Source organism: Phaeodactylum tricornutum, genomic scaffold (genome assembly GCF_000150955.2).
Source record: "Phaeodactylum tricornutum CCAP 1055/1 PHATR_bd_17x31 genomic scaffold, whole genome shotgun sequence".
In the NCBI taxonomy this organism is placed as follows: Eukaryota; Bacillariophyta; class Bacillariophyceae; order Surirellales; family Neidiaceae; genus Phaeodactylum; species Phaeodactylum tricornutum.
The window spans coordinates 5,270-24,161 of NW_002238021.1; the positions used below are offsets into that span (position 1 = coordinate 5,270).

At 50.2% G+C, this 18,892-nt stretch overlaps 4 protein-coding genes across 4 annotated transcripts; 2 read left to right on the top strand and 2 right to left on the bottom strand.

The window, feature by feature from the left end:
• Positions 1 to 248: 248 nt before the first annotated feature.
• On the bottom strand, positions 249 to 2,731 carry PHATRDRAFT_bd1202 (predicted protein; the record flags this gene model as incomplete). The annotated part of the gene is made up of 5 exons (XM_002176172.1): positions 249 to 261; positions 360 to 804; positions 1,171 to 1,317; positions 1,474 to 1,923; positions 2,167 to 2,731. The coding sequence occupies 5 exons, from the start codon at positions 2,729 to 2,731 to the stop codon at positions 249 to 251; spliced, it is 1,620 nt and encodes a 539-aa protein (XP_002176208.1).
• A 2,496-nt stretch (positions 2,732 to 5,227) lies between these two features.
• PHATRDRAFT_bd391 (predicted protein) lies at positions 5,228 to 8,041 on the bottom strand (the record flags this gene model as incomplete). The annotated part of the gene is made up of 2 exons (XM_002176173.1): positions 5,228 to 7,185; positions 7,753 to 8,041. Coding segments are annotated over 2 exons (2,247 nt in total), but the record flags the coding sequence as incomplete, so codon positions are not given.
• Positions 8,042 to 14,752: 6,711 nt separating this feature from the next.
• On the top strand, positions 14,753 to 17,566 carry PHATRDRAFT_bd387 (predicted protein; the record flags this gene model as incomplete). The annotated part of the gene is made up of 2 exons (XM_002176169.1): positions 14,753 to 15,041; positions 15,609 to 17,566. Coding segments are annotated over 2 exons (2,247 nt in total), but the record flags the coding sequence as incomplete, so codon positions are not given.
• A 141-nt stretch (positions 17,567 to 17,707) lies between these two features.
• Positions 17,708 to 18,385, top strand: PHATRDRAFT_bd1209 (predicted protein; the record flags this gene model as incomplete). Its single annotated transcript, XM_002176170.1, has 1 exon — positions 17,708 to 18,385. A coding segment is annotated over one exon (678 nt), but the record flags the coding sequence as incomplete, so codon positions are not given.
• Positions 18,386 to 18,892: the final 507 nt, after the last annotated feature.

Consider the following 18,892-nt stretch of genomic DNA (forward strand, 5'->3'; position numbering starts at 1 on the left):
GTTTCCGAGCCTTTACAACACCACGCAACAATTCACCACCAGTTGGTAGTAAGACTTCAGCAGTCAGATATTCGTCCAGGGATTCCGGCGTATAATCGTCGGCTTCGGCCTTTTCGGCAGCCTCTTCGAGAGGGTGGAAGTCCTTGTCGGCATACCCTTCAAACAGATCATCAGTCGGACCCGAAATTACATTTGCAAGTTGACCATCAATAACCTGGTTTTCTTCTGCAGTTTTACTGTTTCCAATTCTATTTTCGATGGCTAGATCAAGTTCAGCAAGGTCAGCCTTAAATTCATCGGTAGCGGCTACGTCTGGAAAGACGCGAGCAACAGAGGAACGTGCAATTGGGATGCATAACTTTGGAAGAATCCAAAAAGTCATCGCCTGTCCCACATCTGATGCAACTCCGACCCATCGGCCCAATTTCTTCTTCATTTCAGGGAAAGCAGAAGTTGGGTCGATGAACCAGACAGGCTCATACCAGTCAAATTGCGCGTACTCAGAAATATCGGGGGTGTCCCCTTCCAAAAGCTCTGTGGCAACTCGACCGTTTAGCGCAGGAATGTCATGAGCAGTTAATCGACGGATAGCCGACACCCATTCACAACAAAAACACCATAGGCGCCGTGGTGCACGAGAAACCTGCAGTCGGTGCCGAACAGCCTTCTTAATTTCACGAATTTCTCCTTCAGCTCGATTCTGCCACTGGCTGTGTGGCTCCGTTACATGGTGATGTATATGGTGACGCTGCTCAATCTCTCTCCAATGTTTGCCACCTCCCTGCTCCTTAGACCCATCATAAACTAGGTCACTCATTACCCCAACATCATGTATCCACTTCATTAGTGCATCAGGAGCTTGCTGCTTGGTCTGCAGAGGGTAAATACGCGAATAGGCCGTGTTGGTTGTGAAAACCTGGGCACACTTGTACTGGCGGATGGAAATCACGGACGAAAACATGGTGTCGGTGTAAACCTTGGTCCGAATGGTAGGAAATCGTAAATGCGATTGGCGAGTACGATACCGTCGGGTCAAGGGATGCATCACCGTTCTCACACCTTTCTGCGTTGTTACTTGCAGAGTCCGCTTGGCCGAATCCAGGCCAATATTCCAACGCTTCGACAAAACCTCAGCTGTCAACGCTGACCGTCTTTCGCTTGATGTCATACCTGAGACGACACAAGTGAAGTCTTCTGAGTCCGGGTACACATCCGAGTCAGCTCTACCGTCCAACCCGTCTCCACAGTAATCATCCGACGCAACATTAACACAGGAAATAAGGCGGTCCGCCAGATTTGTCTCGCACAATTCAACCTCTGTCAAGGAACGAAAAGTCTCAAGTATTCGCTGCGAAGCCGCAACAGTTCGTATACCATATGGGTGTGCTGATAGGATTGCGTGGCCAGTGGAAAGTCCCGTTGTGTCTACCAATGATACGCTCCGGTCTCTCTTAGCGGCCTCTTCTTCTCAACGGGCAAAGTCCGTTGAGCAAGGCTCCCACGGCACATCAGAGGTGAGTATGATATGCTCACACTCGTCAAGTTCCTGTTGCGTGGGCTTCCGCGACTCCAAAAACGAGAATATACCGCGCAGCTGCAGCGGAATCCGAAGTTGGGAGTCAGGAACATACAAAGAGTGCTTGGAGTTGGCGACGTACTGCCGAGGGGCATCGTCAACATCAATGCCAAAGTCTCGCATCTGGTTGGGGGTCAATAGGGTGTTTTTCAATCTGTCCCCAAAGAATAGGACCTGATTAATAATAAGAAGCACCACTCTCCCGTCTTCTGGTACTGTGTAAGCTGTGGCAACCGTTCCAATGGGGATATTCTTCAGTGCAGAATATTCACCGGAGAAAGGTCGCACAGTTACGGACTTCTGCGATTCACCAATCAAGACAGTGTTTGCCCCAGCCACGCATGTGTCTGCATGTGAATCCAACTCGCAGCGGCCCTCACCAAGATGAGTGCATGCGTTGAGATCACAAATGCTGCGTGTAGAGGTGAGGCTCAATATCACTCGATCTGGTAAAATGCATTGCTTAGTCCCCGAAACACTGGCATCGGGTGCCGCGTTTCACGCATCGTGATGCGTTTTCTGCTTCTTCGTTCCGTTTTCAGAAGGAGAAGCGGTGTCCGCAGTGAATCCGACCGATTTCTTATACGCACCACGGCCAAATTGCAGGCCAGCCGCATCTGAAGTCGGTTCCATTTCACTGCTGGTATGGACTTCCTTAGTGTCCACAGGCTCACCCCGTGCTACACTGTCAACACTCCTCTCTGATTCCTCGGGTTTCCCTCCTTGCTTCTTTTTATTACGCAGCGATCGCACTTTTTCCTGTTGGTCCTTGGAAAAACTTTTCCATTCTCCCGGAGTATAACTGCGAGCCGTGACTGCACCCTTGAAGGGAGTCGGGTTGCTGGCTCCTTTCCCGGTACCTCCTTTCTTACTCCCACCGGAGGCCCCACTACCTGATGTTTGCACATCATTGACCTGTCGAGGCGTGTTTTCGGATTTGCTCGTGGACGAAGACACAAAAGTCTTCACAAAAAGCTGCGCTTCCGGAAAACTGTTCCGATAAGTGGCATTGGTGCGAATTGTGTCACAAACATAACTCAGACTTGGGTCCTTCAATGCCTGGACCAAATAAGTCACAAGCTGCCCATCCGGCAACGCAACTCCGTCATTTTTGACCAATTCCGAGATGGCATACTGAAATTTCTGCAACAGCATATCAATATTCCAGTTACAACTTGGACCATTGTATGTCGTAGTTGACAGGATCTTGATGGCATCATCACGACAAACTGACTCGTTTAATGTTCCTTCCGCCTGTTCCTTTAATTTCAAAATGGACCAGCTTCAGGAGCGTTGGGAGCATCAGCATCAGCCATGGTAAGTGGTGGAAACGGTGGGAATTGAGTAAACGGTAGGACACGGCATTTCGGAAAATTTCGGATGAATTTTCAGAAAAGTGACAAGTTCGAACAACAAAACTGAAAATTGCGAATGACTGGTGACAAAATTGATAAGTACACGGGTCATTCCGACCCTGTAATCCAGTCATTGTGACTGAAATTATCATAAATCAAATAGGAACGCATCGGTTAAGATACTTTTGTGATTCGTATAATCGTTTTGAAGGAGGGGAAAACTCGTGAGATAGATTAACGAAGTATTGACCACAGGCGACCATCTGAAACCACCTGAATTTTACTTAACTGATTTCAAGATCAATTGTCAACTGATCGTACCCGCGGATTTAAAAGCCGCTATTGGGCGCGAACCAAGATCTGTTCTGGTTCTTTTTCTCCCACTGCACGGATCACACTGGTAGGTGTTACGAAACGCGCGACATTACTGTCAAGTTTTACAGATCCGATGAAAAACTCAGTGCAGTCTAGCGCCTGGTACCAATCCACTCGCAAGAGCTGTGTGGGTAATTTTGCGCATGTTGTATGCGATGGGTTTCTGATAAACTCTTTTAATATCCACGTGGTGCTCTGTTCATCGGCACTACAATATTCGGACTATGATTCCATTCATCATTGTCCTGTCGCTTGACCGACGATTCCGCTGCGGCGGAAACCATCTAATGCATGGCCATGGCGAAGTCTAACAAAGCACACAAGAGGACTAGTAGTACAGCTTGCAAAGTGCTTTAGAATAAAATAAAGTGAGCACATCATCCAATGTGCACAAGACTAGACTAATGTGATGACCCTAGCATCTCATCCTGAGATGTTCCTCAACCTTACTTCCCCATATCCGGGTCAGTATGGCTCTATCAAATCACTTTGGGCCATCATCCGTCTGTGAGATGGCTTTTTTCCTCATGCGTACCCTGCGGATTATTATTCTTTACTTGAACAAATCCCATTCGAATGCAGAAAGGCAGAAGACCGAACAGCTGTTGGTACAGTTTCCCTTTATATCTGCCGTTGGATGGAAGAGTGACTGCTATGACGGCACAAGATGAGGCAGGTATTGGAAGTGATATCCATAGTCAATAGGCTCCCAAGTTGACATGATAAACGCTATCTTGTTCCAATCATTACAGCATGCCGTCAACAAAACTGAGTCCCTTTCCTCCAACGGTATCGACACAGCCTTTGTTTGGTTTCTCAAAGGTGCTGCTACACTGTGCCTCCATATACGCAGTCAGTAAGTGTCTAACTGTAAAAGAATACACAATATTTCCTTTGCTCATAGTCAGTTCAAAAACATGCTTATAAAATCACAGGTCTGGTGATATTTCCTCTTCTGGGGCTGGAAGCCAAGTTCTCTGCGGCATCCAGCATTTGTGAGATATATTTTTACTGACGAGAAAGTGAGAGGCTTTATCCTTTTAATATATTTTCGGAGGGTTACTCGAAGGTGTGCACGGAATTGTAGAAGTTAACGGAATATTTATGTCATCCGAACGACTGATTTGTGGGAGTGAGCATGGTTGTGACCGGAGCTGTAATCCGAAGTCGCTAAACTTTCGCAAGCTACAAGATGGGATCCGTCGCACCCTTTCTTGAGATCATCGATCTCGACATTAGGAGATTTGGAGCCGCTGCAACACTTCTCGATTACAGACGATTGCTTGGCCTCGGCGTCCTTCACCACTTTACTACCGCAACAGTTGTCTACAGCAAGTACCACCCGTTTAGAGTCGCCACATCCCTCCTGACAAGCCGCTCGGTTTGAGGCTGCAGTCGTGGCCTTTTCGGTGTCGCAGCATCCCTTCTGGCAAGCCACCTGGCTTACAGCCTCGGTTGCGGCTTTCTCGATGTTGCTGCATCCCTCCTGACAAGCCGCTCGGTTTGAGGCTGCGGCCGTTGCCTTTTCGGTGTTGCAGCATCCCTCCCGACAAGCCGACTGACTCACAGCTGCGGTAGCGGCTTTCTCGGTGTCGCCGCATCCCTCCTGACAAGCCGCTTGGTTTGCGGCTGCGGTCGTTGCCTTCTTTTCAGCTTTGCGGTATCCTTTCTGAGAAGCCCCTTGGCGTGCTGCAGGAGCTGTCTTCTCAGTGTCGAAGCAATTCTTTTGGCAAGCCGCGTGGCTAACGGCTAGCGTCTTCGTCTCAGTCTCGCAGCATCCCTTATCGCACGAAATTTTATAAACTTCCACTTTACCGGAACCTTGCGCGGCATTGTCAGAGAGAGTTGAGTCAGAATCTTGCCGCTTCATTTTCGCACGCCCTTGTTCAATATCACCTTCCTTCCTGTGAAAAGCTTCCTCTCTCTGGCGTTTCGGCAAGAGCAACATTGCATTCAAGGTAACAAGAATCATGGCTCCCACGTCGCTTGCTATAGCTGCCCAAAGATGAGTCAGCCCGGCAAGGGCGAAGCCAAGAACCACAAATTTCACGGTTAAGCTGAAAGCCACGTTTTCTTTGATTTTACGCGTGACCCTGTGGCCCATTTTGATGCTATATTCAAGCTTCTCTAGATTTGAATCCAATAGAGTCACGTCCGCAGTCTCCATCGCAAGCGCCGCCCCAGCACCCATTGCTACACCAATGTCTGCAGCTGCCAGAGCTGGCGCGTCGTTCACCCCGTCCCCACACATCATCACCAAGCGCCGCTGACCACATGGATTCGACAAAATTGAACCTCCAGTACAGCCAGAGCTCAAAGATTCAATAAACGCCAGCTTCTCTTCGGGCAGTAGCTTGGACTGGATCTCCTGCTCAGACAAACCCACTTGCGCTCCAACTGCCAACGCTGCGTCGCGATTGTCCCCAGTCAACATGGTCACTTCAATACCGCACTTCCTCAAACGACTCAAAACACTAGCAGACTCGGCTCGGACACCATCGGCCGCACAGTACGCACACACAATTCCCTCCCCTTCTATACTCATGTACCCAATCGTCCCTCCAAGACCCTTCCACGATTCTACCTTGGCCCGTACCGTCTCGGGTACGTCCTTCAATAGACCGATACGACCAAACATCCTCTCGTTACCAACGTGCACCTCGCGCCCATTGATAATGCCCAAAACGCCCTCGCCAGCAACGATGGTGTGCCTCTCGAGTTCCGTATCTTTCGGTATACTGACTTTCTCGTTGCGAGCACCGGTCAAGATGGCTTGCGCCACAGGGTGCGACGCGCGCTCTTCCATCAAGGCTAGGTGCTCAAATACCTCCTTTCGCGACATATTCTTCGCAAAGTCTTCCAGGCTCAGCAACGCAAACTCCCCGTTCGTCAGTGTGCCCGTCTTGTCGAAGCAAATATGCTTCACGAGGCTGAGTGCCTCCAAGTGTGCACCACCTTTGATAAGAATTCCATTTTGAGCCGTCGCAGCAAGACCAGCAACGTAAGACACAGGCGTCGAAATGATCATGGCACACGGACAGGCCACAACGATCAGAATCAGCCCATTCTCAGTCCATGTTCTACCGGTTTCCTGTCCAAAAGCCCACGGTACACTGCACATGAGAACGGCCGCGAGCACGACGAACGGTGTGTATATCTTGGCAAACTCGTCCACCAGCTTTTCCGTGTCCGATCGATTGGCTTGAGCTTCCTCGACCAGCCGAATCAAACGAGACACGGCCGAGTTTTCCGAGGTCGATGTCGTTCGCACCATGATCTGCGTCATTCCAGAATTCACCGTACCACCCGAAACAACGTCATGTAGACCTTTTCGAATGGGGCGGGCCTCTCCTGTCAAGGACGATTCGTCGACGGTCGTTGTGCCTTCCACGACAATACCATCGCACGGGATCTTGTCGCCGGTCTTCACAGACACAAGCGCCCCGACGGGAACCGCTGACGCCGGAATCACCACCAATTGTCGTGTCTGTGGATGCACCAGATTGGCCTTTTCGGGTCGTAAGTGTACAATTGCCGATAGGGCATGTCGGGCACGCGCCGTTGCGCGTACTTCCAGCCACTCTGAAATGGCAAACAAGAAGACGAGCGCTGCCGCCTCGGTATACTCTTGTAACGCCACAGCACCGCATGCCGCAAATAGCATCAGGCAATTGGTATCGAACTGATACCGAGCCATCGTGCGAATCGCTTTGATGGCAATAGCGGGTAAACCAAACGCTACTGACGCGAGTCCCACCCACTTCAAATTCGTTAGGTTGCCTTCGGCCAAACTTAACATGGAAACAAGCCAGCAGACTCCGGAAAGAACGACAGCCGGCTTGGGATAGGTGTTCGGTTCGCTCACCATCTGTTCATCGTCTTTGAAAGAATCATCTAACCAAGACAAGTCCCACGACGAAGGATCCGCTCCATCTTTCCTTACAATGGTTTGTATTCCTGTTTCCGTAAACAGGGCTGAAGAAATGCACTGTGCGGTAACCGAGAAGGGGTTGTGGACAACTTTAATCTCTTTTTGTGGCAAATCCACAATGAAGCTTTCCATTTGAATTTGCGTAGGGTCGTAATTATTGCGAAGAAACATAGTCAAAACGGAAACCAAATTCGATGACGCCTCTTCATCTGCACCTTCCATGGACAAGATTGTTTCGCAAAACACGGAGCGAGCTTTTAAACTCTGCGCCGCATCTTTGCGGATGTCAGCCGCAAAGCCTTGCTTGTTGAGGGCATCGCGAATTTCTTGAGCCGACACCAGTTGAGTGTTGTGAGTCACGTAGACAGTCTTCGTTGTGACATTGATTGTGATCACCGAAACGCCCGTAATCGGCTCGACGATCTGATTTATGGCTGGGATCTCACTGGCGCAGCAAATGTGCTCGACATAAAAGGTTGATTTGCCAGTTACCGGCTGCGATTCCATAGCGAGACCACCATCACGTTTAATAGTCGCAGCAAGATTTTCGACGTTCAAAGCTTTCGTCATGGCCTTGGCAGAAACTTGAGTAGCGTCATAATCAACCAAAATTTGCTTGAGAGGTACGTTGACGCGCACCTTTTTAACGCCCTTGATCGGCTCCAGGATTCGATTGATGATCGGAATTTCGGCGGCGCAGCAGATACCATTGCACACCAAGACACTGCGAGCCAGCTCGGGCTTCAAGGACTTGCTTGAAGAAGAACTCTTTTTCAGCGAAGGGCGTCGGGATGGAGAGTCCATGATATTGTCGACAGCCTTAACACGATCCGACTCGAGAGAAAAGATCTTGAGGTGGTCCAAAATGTTGAACTTGGCGGGCGCTATCTCGAAAAAGTGAACTTGAATGTCCTTCTTACCGTCGCGACGATGCTTCCACTGTCGCTGACCGATGTTCTGAAAAGTTCCGTGAACATCATCGTGACCACATCCGTCACAGGGGTGTTCCAAATGTAAGTTGCCAGTCTTGGCGTTGTGAACGAGATAGTCAACATGATCTTCGTGCTGCACAGCATGCATTCGGCGGCGGTGGGTACCGCCTCCCTGGCACGATCCGTTGCTACTTTTGGTATCGAACAGTGCTTGACTATTACATTCGTTAGGCATGGCCTCCGAAACATCAATATTCAAAAGGGATCGCTCAGGCTCTGTTTCTTTCACCAAAGGATGCAGAATGTGCGTCGCAAGTTTAGCCGGGTCATCGCAGGCTTCGTCGCAATGAGCCGCTCGCAAGTGCGCGTGCATGTGTGGAGTTTCCACTCCACAAAAGCATGATTCTTCTGGCACTCCGTGCTTGCCTTCTTCGTCCAAGCAAGGCGTCAAGAAGGATCCGTCAATCGAGCCGTGCGGTTTGAAGCACAAGTCGCTGATGTTTTTTTCGTAGCGAAAGGTCTTGGGGATACCGGTGGCATCCAAGAGAACAATATCCGTGCCGTTCTCGCGGACGACAGCCAAGCAAAGAGTAGACTCTTCGCGCGTGATATCTTCACCGTGAGCGCACGCATTTCGTTGGGAACGCGAGTGCTCACCGGAGCCTCCTTTGCCCTCCGAGCTTGCCTTGCTGTCGGTTGCTGTCGCTGGCGCCTCGGCCTTGCCGCATCCCATGCTATCGCAGCAGCCATTGCTCGCCATGGTGGTGATTGTTGTACGTTATTTCTGGATGTTCAAAGGGGTCTCGACGGATGATTCGTTTGTGAGAACACTAGTGTGATGGTTCTGGTTGTGACCTCGGCTACTACCAAGAACCACCGTACGACTTGGCTCTCGGAAAGGGATACGTCTACCGTACCTGTCTTGATTGTTGTCCGAGTGGCATACGCTGGCACGCTCCCATCGAGGGAAACACGATTTGACGACGTGTATTTTCACAGTCAATGAAAACCTACAAAAACTATATTCCGAATTCCTTTTGCACTAGATTTCAGGATTAGGACCGTGTTTCTGCGTCTTGTGGGTTGCCACCGTTGCTTGAGCTGGACCTCTATACTAGCTAGTAGACCTTGTCAAGCCTCTTGTACAAGATAGATTTAGCTCTCTTACTATTGATTTACACTTTGCACAAAGGACTAGAATCACACACACCATTTATACATATTTTTCAAGCAAAGAGTCATCTTCTGTTGCAGTTGCTATGGTCTCGCTGGGTTAGGGTTAGGGTTAGGGTCAGGTACGTACAGGACGTAAAAAGGAGCTAATGCACTATTCCCAGAATAACGAAGGTGTTAAGGTAAGTTACTCGCAACACTGCGAAGACAGCAGTTCAGTGTTTCGGTTTCCCTTCAACGGGCGAGGCTCACAAAGAGGCAAAGATCGTCGTTTCGATAGAAATGAACGGTTGGCAGAAAGTGGGAAATGAGCATTTAAAATGCAAAGGTTTGAAATTGAAAGAAAGGGACCCGGGAGACTGCAAGGATGAAGCAGGGTAGGGCCACAGACAAAACAAGATCAAAACTCGTAATGAAGAGTCAAGTCGGGCAGACGGAACAGAAAGCAGCAGACAGCCGGATAAGGATAGGTCGGGCAGACAGAACCGAAAGACTAAGACTGACAGATAAGAGTGGTAGGGGCAGCCAAGTCCAAAGTGACAGACAAACGGATAGGATTGCGTCGGGCAGACAAGAGAAGTTCAATCAGACACACTGATATCAGGATCGGGCAGAAGATGGTAGGTGAAGTCAGACAGACGGATAAGCAAGCAGACTTGACCAGAAATCCAAAGATCCAAGTTCGAGAACGAATTTGAAATTTGAGACCAACAGGGGAGCGGGTTAGGGCTCCAGAGATAAAGGGTCAGGGTTAATGACGCCCACAGGATCGTCGAAATCACGAAGGATAACCGAAACTGGGGCGTCATTGGTGGTCCGGATACGGCGGGGGGCGAGAAGGTTTCCAAGGTTGCGAGGCCGATGATACGCAACAATCAGTCGATTGCAGCCGAAGCGAGAAAACGAGCGATTCCGGAGGTCCGGCAGAGGAGGTTCGCCAGGAGGATGCAACATAGTAGACGCGAACGTCTGCTGCAAAGTGGCCGTCGGCACATCCAATGGATGATATTGGACATGAAGAAATAAAACGGGATCGGCAACGGGTGGCGAGTCGGAAAGCGACGCAGAGGGTGCCGGGCGAAGCAACGACTCAGCAAGAACAAGAGCAGAATTGAACAAAGGTAATAACATTGTTCGCGAATACCCTCGAGCCCAAAGACGAAGGAACAACTTTCTCACTAACTCAGTGCGTTTGCCATGCGTTGGGCCGGTCGAAAAGTCGTGCAATTCGCCGACGAGTCTTCCAACGCTTCTTCCGCCGCCGCCAAGCCCTCTACGAAAAAGAAATCGAATCTTCGGAATCCAAAACGATTCGGCGGTTCGCGACCGTCGCAACGAAAATAAAGCAAGTGTACGGCTTTGTTGCCAACCCTGCTCTCACTCGCTGCCACAACCTAAGTATCCTTCTGCGCGACATGCCTGCGTGGCTTTATTTTAGTCGCCCACTCAATGCTGCGTTCCATAACCTTTGCTCCTCGGCTACTACCGTTCCGTCGAACACTCGGTCTCTACTTGGCCTCGGTCTCTCCTTCTGCGTGCGTCGATCCCGTACCGGTGGTCCACGCACAGTTGATTTCCGTCGTTTCCGTCGCGATTGCTTTACAAAAATGCTCTTTGCGGGAAGCGACCCTCTCCCACCGACGAAACTCTTTATTCGCTCGACTTGGGAACCACCCCCGGATGAAATTCCTCCTGAATTTCGTGTCCGCGTCGCAACTTTTTCTCGCGACGTCCGTCGCCTTTTCCGGCGACAATCTTGTTCTTCGAACTTACTTCCGTCTCAGTCTGCCGCGCTTCGTACCCTTCGTACAAATTATTCGCTGATTGTGTGCAAAACGGATAAAAATTTGGGCCCCGCCATCATGGATCGTTCGACATACATTTGTCGAGCCTTCCAGGATCATCTTGCGGATGCCTCTACCTACCGTCGCCTCTCTGAAATTACGGCTACCAATCGGATTTCCGCTGTGCGCCGTATTATTTTGGGTTTCATTTCGACAACGTTTCCTACACGAAACGACCCTACACGTAAGTTCTTACTTCGCTCACTCGAGCAAGTATCGGATCCGTTTGGATATTTCTATATTCTCGCGAAGATCCATAAGACGCCTTGGAAAACCCGCCCCATTGTCTCTGTCAGTGGCAGCCTGTGCCATGGCCTTGGTCGTTGGGTCGACTCGCAACTGCAGAAGTTGCTTCCATCGCTCCCGTATGTCTACAACAGTTCCACCCACGTCTGCCAACGCTTACGTGTGCATTCGGATCTCCCGTTGTCCGCTCGCTGCTTTTCTCTTGACGCCGTTTCGATGTATACCAACATTGACACACGTCATGCTCTTTCTGAGATCCGTGCTTACTTCGACTCTTCTGGTATTTGTGAACGTCATGGTGTTCAGTCGATGGCCCTTCTCAAGGGCCTCGAAATTATTATGCTTCACAACGTTTTTCGATTTGGCGATACATTCTGGGTTCAGAAAACCGGAACCGCCATGGGTACACCGCCGGCACCCATGTACGCGACTCTGTATTTTGCCATTCACGAACACCGTATTCTCCCTTCTTTCTCGAGAGAGTTGGTGGAGTACGGTCGCTACATTGACGATGGATTCGGAATCTGGATTCCGGATCCAACTCTTTCCGATGTGGACAATGACGCTCGTTGGCTGTCGTTCCAACAGGCCGTCAACGATTACGGACGTCTTACTTGGGAATTCACCCCTCGGTGTTCTTCCCTGACTTTTCTGGACCTGTTTATTGAACTTGTCCCCCACGAGCCTATCCGTACATCTCTGTACGAGAAAGCTCTCAACTTGTACCTTTATTTGCCCCCTCACTCCGCCCATTCTCCCGGAATGATTCGAGGGCTTATTATTGGTCAAGTTCGACAAATTTTCTTGCTCACTTCAACGCATGGCAAACGCACTGAGTTAGTGAGAAAGTTGTTCCTTCGTCTTCGGGCTCGAGGGTATTCGCGAACAATGTTATTACCTTTGTTCAATTCTGCTCTTGTTCTTGCTGAGTCGTTGCTTCGCCCGGCACCCTCTGCGTCGCTTTCCGACTCGCCACCCGTTGCCGATCCCGTTTTATTTCTTCATGTCCAATATCATCCATTGGATGTGCCGACGGCCACTTTGCAGCAGACGTTCGCGTCTACTATGTTGCATCCTCCTGGCGAACCTCCTCTGCCGGACCTCCGGAATCGCTCGTTTTCTCGCTTCGGCTGCAATCGACTGATTGTTGCGTATCATCGGCCTCGCAACCTTGGAAACCTTCTCGCCCCCCGCCGTATCCGGACCACCAATGACGCCCCAGTTTCGGTTATCCTTCGTGATTTCGACGATCCTGTGGGCGTCATTAACCCTGACCCTTTATCTCTGGAGCCCTAACCCGCTCCCCTGTTGGTCTCAAATTTCAAATTCGTTCTCGAACTTGGATCTTTGGATTTCTGGTCAAGTCTGCTTGCTTATCCGTCTGTCTGACTTCACCTACCATCTTCTGCCCGATCCTGATATCAGTGTGTCTGATTGAACTTCTCTTGTCTGCCCGACGCAATCCTATCCGTTTGTCTGTCACTTTGGACTTGGCTGCCCCTACCACTCTTATCTGTCAGTCTTAGTCTTTCGGTTCTGTCTGCCCGACCTATCCTTATCCGGCTGTCTGCTGCTTTCTGTTCCGTCTGCCCGACTTGACTCTTCATTACGAGTTTTGATCTTGTTTTGTCTGTGGCCCTACCCTGCTTCATCCTTGCAGTCTCCCGGGTCCCTTTCTTTCAATTTCAAACCTTTGCATTTTAAATGCTCATTTCCCACTTTCTGCCAACCGTTCATTTCTATCGAAACGACGATCTTTGCCTCTTTGTGAGCCTCGCCCGTTGAAGGGAAACCGAAACACTGAACTGCTGTCTTCGCAGTGTTGCGAGTAACTTACCTTAACACCTTCGTTATTCTGGGAATAGTGCATTAGCTCCTTTTTACGTCCTGTACGTACCTGACCCTAACCCTAACCCTAACCCAGCGAGACCATAGCAACTGCAACAGAAGATGACTCTTTGCTTGAAAAATATGTATAAATGGTGTGTGTGATTCTAGTCCTTTGTGCAAAGTGTAAATCAATAGTAAGAGAGCTAAATCTATCTTGTACGAGAGGCTTGACAAGGTCTACTAGCTAGTATAGAGGTCCAGCTCAAGCAACGGTGGCAACCCACAAGACGCAGAAACACGGTCCTAATCCTGAAATCTAGTGCAAAAGGAATTCGGAATATAGTTTTTGTAGGTTTTCATTGACTGTGAAAATACACGTCGTCAAATCGTGTTTCCCTCGATGGGAGCGTGCCAGCGTATGCCACTCGGACAACAATCAAGACAGGTACGGTAGACGTATCCCTTTCCGAGAGCCAAGTCGTACGGTGGTTCTTGGTAGTAGCCGAGGTCACAACCAGAACCATCACACTAGTGTTCTCACAAACGAATCATCCGTCGAGACCCCTTTGAACATCCAGAAATAACGTACAACAATCACCACCATGGCGAGCAATGGCTGCTGCGATAGCATGGGATGCGGCAAGGCCGAGGCGCCAGCGACAGCAACCGACAGCAAGGCAAGCTCGGAGGGCAAAGGAGGCTCCGGTGAGCACTCGCGTTCCCAACGAAATGCGTGCGCTCACGGTGAAGATATCACGCGCGAAGAGTCTACTCTTTGCTTGGCTGTCGTCCGCGAGAACGGCACGGATATTGTTCTCTTGGATGCCACCGGTATCCCCAAGACCTTTCGCTACGAAAAAAACATCAGCGACTTGTGCTTCAAACCGCACGGCTCGATTGACGGATCCTTCTTGACGCCTTGCTTGGACGAAGAAGGCAAGCACGGAGTGCCAGAAGAATCATGCTTTTGTGGAGTGGAAACTCCACACATGCACGCGCACTTGCGAGCGGCTCATTGCGACGAAGCCTGCGATGACCCGGCTAAACTTGCGACGCACATTCTGCATCCTTTGGTGAAAGAAACAGAGCCTGAGCGATCCCTTTTGAATATTGATGTTTCGGAGGCCATGCCTAACGAATGTAATAGTCAAGCACTGTTCGATACCAAAAGTAGCAACGGATCGTGCCAGGGAGGCGGTACCCACCGCCGCCGAATGCATGCTGTGCAGCACGAAGATCATGTTGACTATCTCGTTCACAACGCCAAGACTGGCAACTTACATTTGGAACACCCCTGTGACGGATGTGGTCACGATGATGTTCACGGAACTTTTCAGAACATCGGTCAGCGACAGTGGAAGCATCGTCGCGACGGTAAGAAGGACATTCAAGTTCACTTTTTCGAGATAGCGCCCGCCAAGTTCAACATTTTGGACCACCTCAAGATCTTTTCTCTCGAGTCGGATCGTGTTAAGGCTGTCGACAATATCATGGACTCTCCATCCCGACGCCCTTCGCTGAAAAAGAGTTCTTCTTCAAGCAAGTCCTTGAAGCCCGAGCTGGCTCGCAGTGTCTTGGTGTGCAATGGTATCTGCTGCGCCGCCGAAATTCCGATCATCAATCGAATCCTGGAGCCGATCAAGGGCGTTAAAAAGGTGCGCGTCAACGTACCTCTCAAGCAAATTTTGGTTGATTATGACGCTACTCAAGTTTCTGCCAAGGCCATGACGAAAGCTTTGAACGTCGAAAATCTTGCTGCGACTATTAAACGTGATGGTGGTCTCGCTATGGAATCGCAGCCGGTAACTGGCAAATCAACCTTTTATGTCGAGCACATTTGCTGCGCCAGTGAGATCCCAGCCATAAATCAGATCGTCGAGCCGATTACGGGCGTTTCGGTGATCACAATCAATGTCACAACGAAGACTGTCTACGTGACTCACAACACTCAACTGGTGTCGGCTCAAGAAATTCGCGATGCCCTCAACAAGCAAGGCTTTGCGGCTGACATCCGCAAAGATGCGGCGCAGAGTTTAAAAGCTCGCTCCGTGTTTTGCGAAACAATCTTGTCCATGGAAGGTGCAGATGAAGAGGCGTCATCGAATTTGGTTTCCGTTTTGACTATGTTTCTTCGCAATAATTACGACCCTACGCAAATTCAAATGGAAAGCTTCATTGTGGATTTGCCACAAAAAGAGATTAAAGTTGTCCACAACCCCTTCTCGGTTACCGCACAGTGCATTTCTTCAGCCCTGTTTACGGAAACAGGAATACAAACCATTGTAAGGAAAGATGGAGCGGATCCTTCGTCGTGGGACTTGTCTTGGTTAGATGATTCTTTCAAAGACGATGAACAGATGGTGAGCGAACCGAACACCTATCCCAAGCCGGCTGTCGTTCTTTCCGGAGTCTGCTGGCTTGTTTCCATGTTAAGTTTGGCCGAAGGCAACCTAACGAATTTGAAGTGGGTGGGACTCGCGTCAGTAGCGTTTGGTTTACCCGCTATTGCCATCAAAGCGATTCGCACGATGGCTCGGTATCAGTTCGATACCAATTGCCTGATGCTATTTGCGGCATGCGGTGCTGTGGCGTTACAAGAGTATACCGAGGCGGCAGCGGTCGTCTTCTTGTTTGCCATTTCAGAGTGGCTGGAAGTACGCGCAACGGCGCGTGCCCGACATGCCCTATCGGCAATTGTACACTTACGACCCGAAAAGGCCAATCTGGTGCATCCACAGACACGACAATTGGTGGTGATTCCGGCGTCAGCGGTTCCCGTCGGGGCGCTTGTGTCTGTGAAGACCGGCGACAAGATCCCGTGCGATGGTATTGTCGTGGAAGGCACAACGACCGTCGACGAATCGTCCTTGACAGGAGAGGCCCGCCCCATTCGAAAAGGTCTACATGACGTTGTTTCGGGTGGTACGGTGAATTCTGGAATGACGCAGATCATGGTGCGAACGACATCGACCTCGGAAAACTCGGCCGTGTCTCGTTTGATTCGGCTGGTCGAGGAAGCTCAAGCCAATCGATCGGACACGGAAAAGCTGGTGGACGAGTTTGCCAAGATATACACACCGTTCGTCGTGCTCGCGGCCGTTCTCATGTGCAGTGTACCGTGGGCTTTTGGACAGGAAACCGGTAGAACATGGACTGAGAATGGGCTGATTCTGATCGTTGTGGCCTGTCCGTGTGCCATGATCATTTCGACGCCCGTGTCTTACGTTGCTGGTCTTGCTGCGACGGCTCAAAATGGAATTCTTATCAAAGGTGGTGCACACTTGGAGGCACTCAGCCTCGTGAAGCATATTTGCTTCGACAAGACGGGCACACTGACGAACGGGGAGTTTGCGTTGCTGAGCCTGGAAGACTTTGCGAAGAATATGTCGCGAAAGGAGGTATTTGAGCACCTAGCCTTGATGGAAGAGCGCGCGTCGCACCCTGTGGCGCAAGCCATCTTGACCGGTGCCCGCAACGAGAAAGTCAGTATACCGAAAGATACGGAACTCGAGAGGCACACCATCGTTGCTGGCGAGGGCGTTTTGGGCATTATCAATGGGCGCGAGGTGCACGTTGGTAACGAGAGGATGTTTGGTCGTATCGGTCTATTGAAGGACGTACCCGAGACGGTACGGGCCAAGGTAGAATCGTGGAAGGGTCTTGGAGGGACGATTGGGTACATGAGTATAGAAGGGGAGGGAATTGTGTGTGCGTACTGTGCGGCCGATGGTGTCCGAGCCGAGTCTGCTAGTGTTTTGAGTCGTTTGAGGAAGTGCGGTATTGAAGTGACCATGTTGACTGGGGACAATCGCGACGCAGCGTTGGCAGTTGGAGCGCAAGTGGGTTTGTCTGAGCAGGAGATCCAGTCCAAGCTACTGCCCGAAGAGAAGCTGGCGTTTATTGAATCTTTGAGCTCTGGCTGTACTGGAGGTTCAATTTTGTCGAATCCATGTGGTCAGCGGCGCTTGGTGATGATGTGTGGGGACGGGGTGAACGACGCGCCAGCTCTGGCAGCTGCAGACATTGGTGTAGCAATGGGTGCTGGGGCGGCGCTTGCGATGGAGACTGCGGACGTGACTCTATTGGATTCAAATCTAGAGAAGCTTGAATATAGCATCAAAATGGGCCACAGGGTCACGCGTAAAATCAAAGAAAACGTGGCTTTCAGCTTAACCGTGAAATTTGTGGTTCTTGGCTTCGCCCTTGCCGGGCTGACTCATCTTTGGGCAGCTATAGCAAGCGACGTGGGAGCCATGATTCTTGTTACCTTGAATGCAATGTTGCTCTTGCCGAAACGCCAGAGAGAGGAAGCTTTTCACAGGAAGGAAGGTGATATTGAACAAGGGCGTGCGAAAATGAAGCGGCAAGATTCTGACTCAACTCTCTCTGACAATGCCGCGCAAGGTTCCGGTAAAGTGGAAGTTTATAAAATTTCGTGCGATAAGGGATGCTGCGAGACTGAGACGAAGACGCTAGCCGTTAGCCACGCGGCTTGCCAAAAGAATTGCTTCGACACTGAGAAGACAGCTCCTGCAGCACGCCAAGGGGCTTCTCAGAAAGGATACCGCAAAGCTGAAAAGAAGGCAACGACCGCAGCCGCAAACCAAGCGGCTTGTCAGGAGGGATGCGGCGACACCGAGAAAGCCGCTACCGCAGCTGTGAGTCAGTCGGCTTGTCGGGAGGGATGCTGCAACACCGAAAAGGCAACGGCCGCAGCCTCAAACCGAGCGGCTTGTCAGGAGGGATGCAGCAACATCGAGAAAGCCGCAACCGAGGCTGTAAGCCAGGTGGCTTGCCAGAAGGGATGCTGCGACACCGAAAAGGCCACGACTGCAGCCTCAAACCGAGCGGCTTGTCAGGAGGGATGTGGCGACTCTAAACGGGTGGTACTTGCTGTAGACAACTGTTGCGGTAGTAAAGTGGTGAAGGACGCCGAGGCCAAGCAATCGTCTGTAATCGAGAAGTGTTGCAGCGGCTCCAAATCTCCTAATGTCGAGATCGATGATCTCAAGAAAGGGTGCGACGGATCCCATCTTGTAGCTTGCGAAAGTTTAGCGACTTCGGATTACAGCTCCGGTCACAACCATGCTCACTCCCACAAATCAGTCGTTCGGATGACATAAATATTCCGTTAACTTCTACAATTCCGTGCACACCTTCGAGTAACCCTCCGAAAATATATTAAAAGGATAAAGCCTCTCACTTTGTCGTCAGTAAAAATATATCTCACAAATGCTGGATGCCGCAGAGAACTTGGCTTCCAGCCCCAGAAGAGGAAATATCACCAGACCTGTGATTTTATAAGCATGTTTTTGAACTGACTATGAGCAAAGGAAATATTGTGTATTCTTTTACAGTTAGACACTTACTGACTGCGTATATGGAGGCACAGTGTAGCAGCACCTTTGAGAAACCAAACAAAGGCTGTGTCAATACCGTTGGAGGAAAGGGACTCAGTTTTGTTGACGGCATGCTGTAATGATTGGAACAAGATAGCGTTTATCATGTCAACTTGGGAGCCTATTGACTATGGATATCACTTCCAATACCTGCCTCATCTTGTGCCGTCATAGCAGTCACTCTTCCATCCAACGGCAGATATAAAGGGAAACTGTACCAACAGCTGTTCG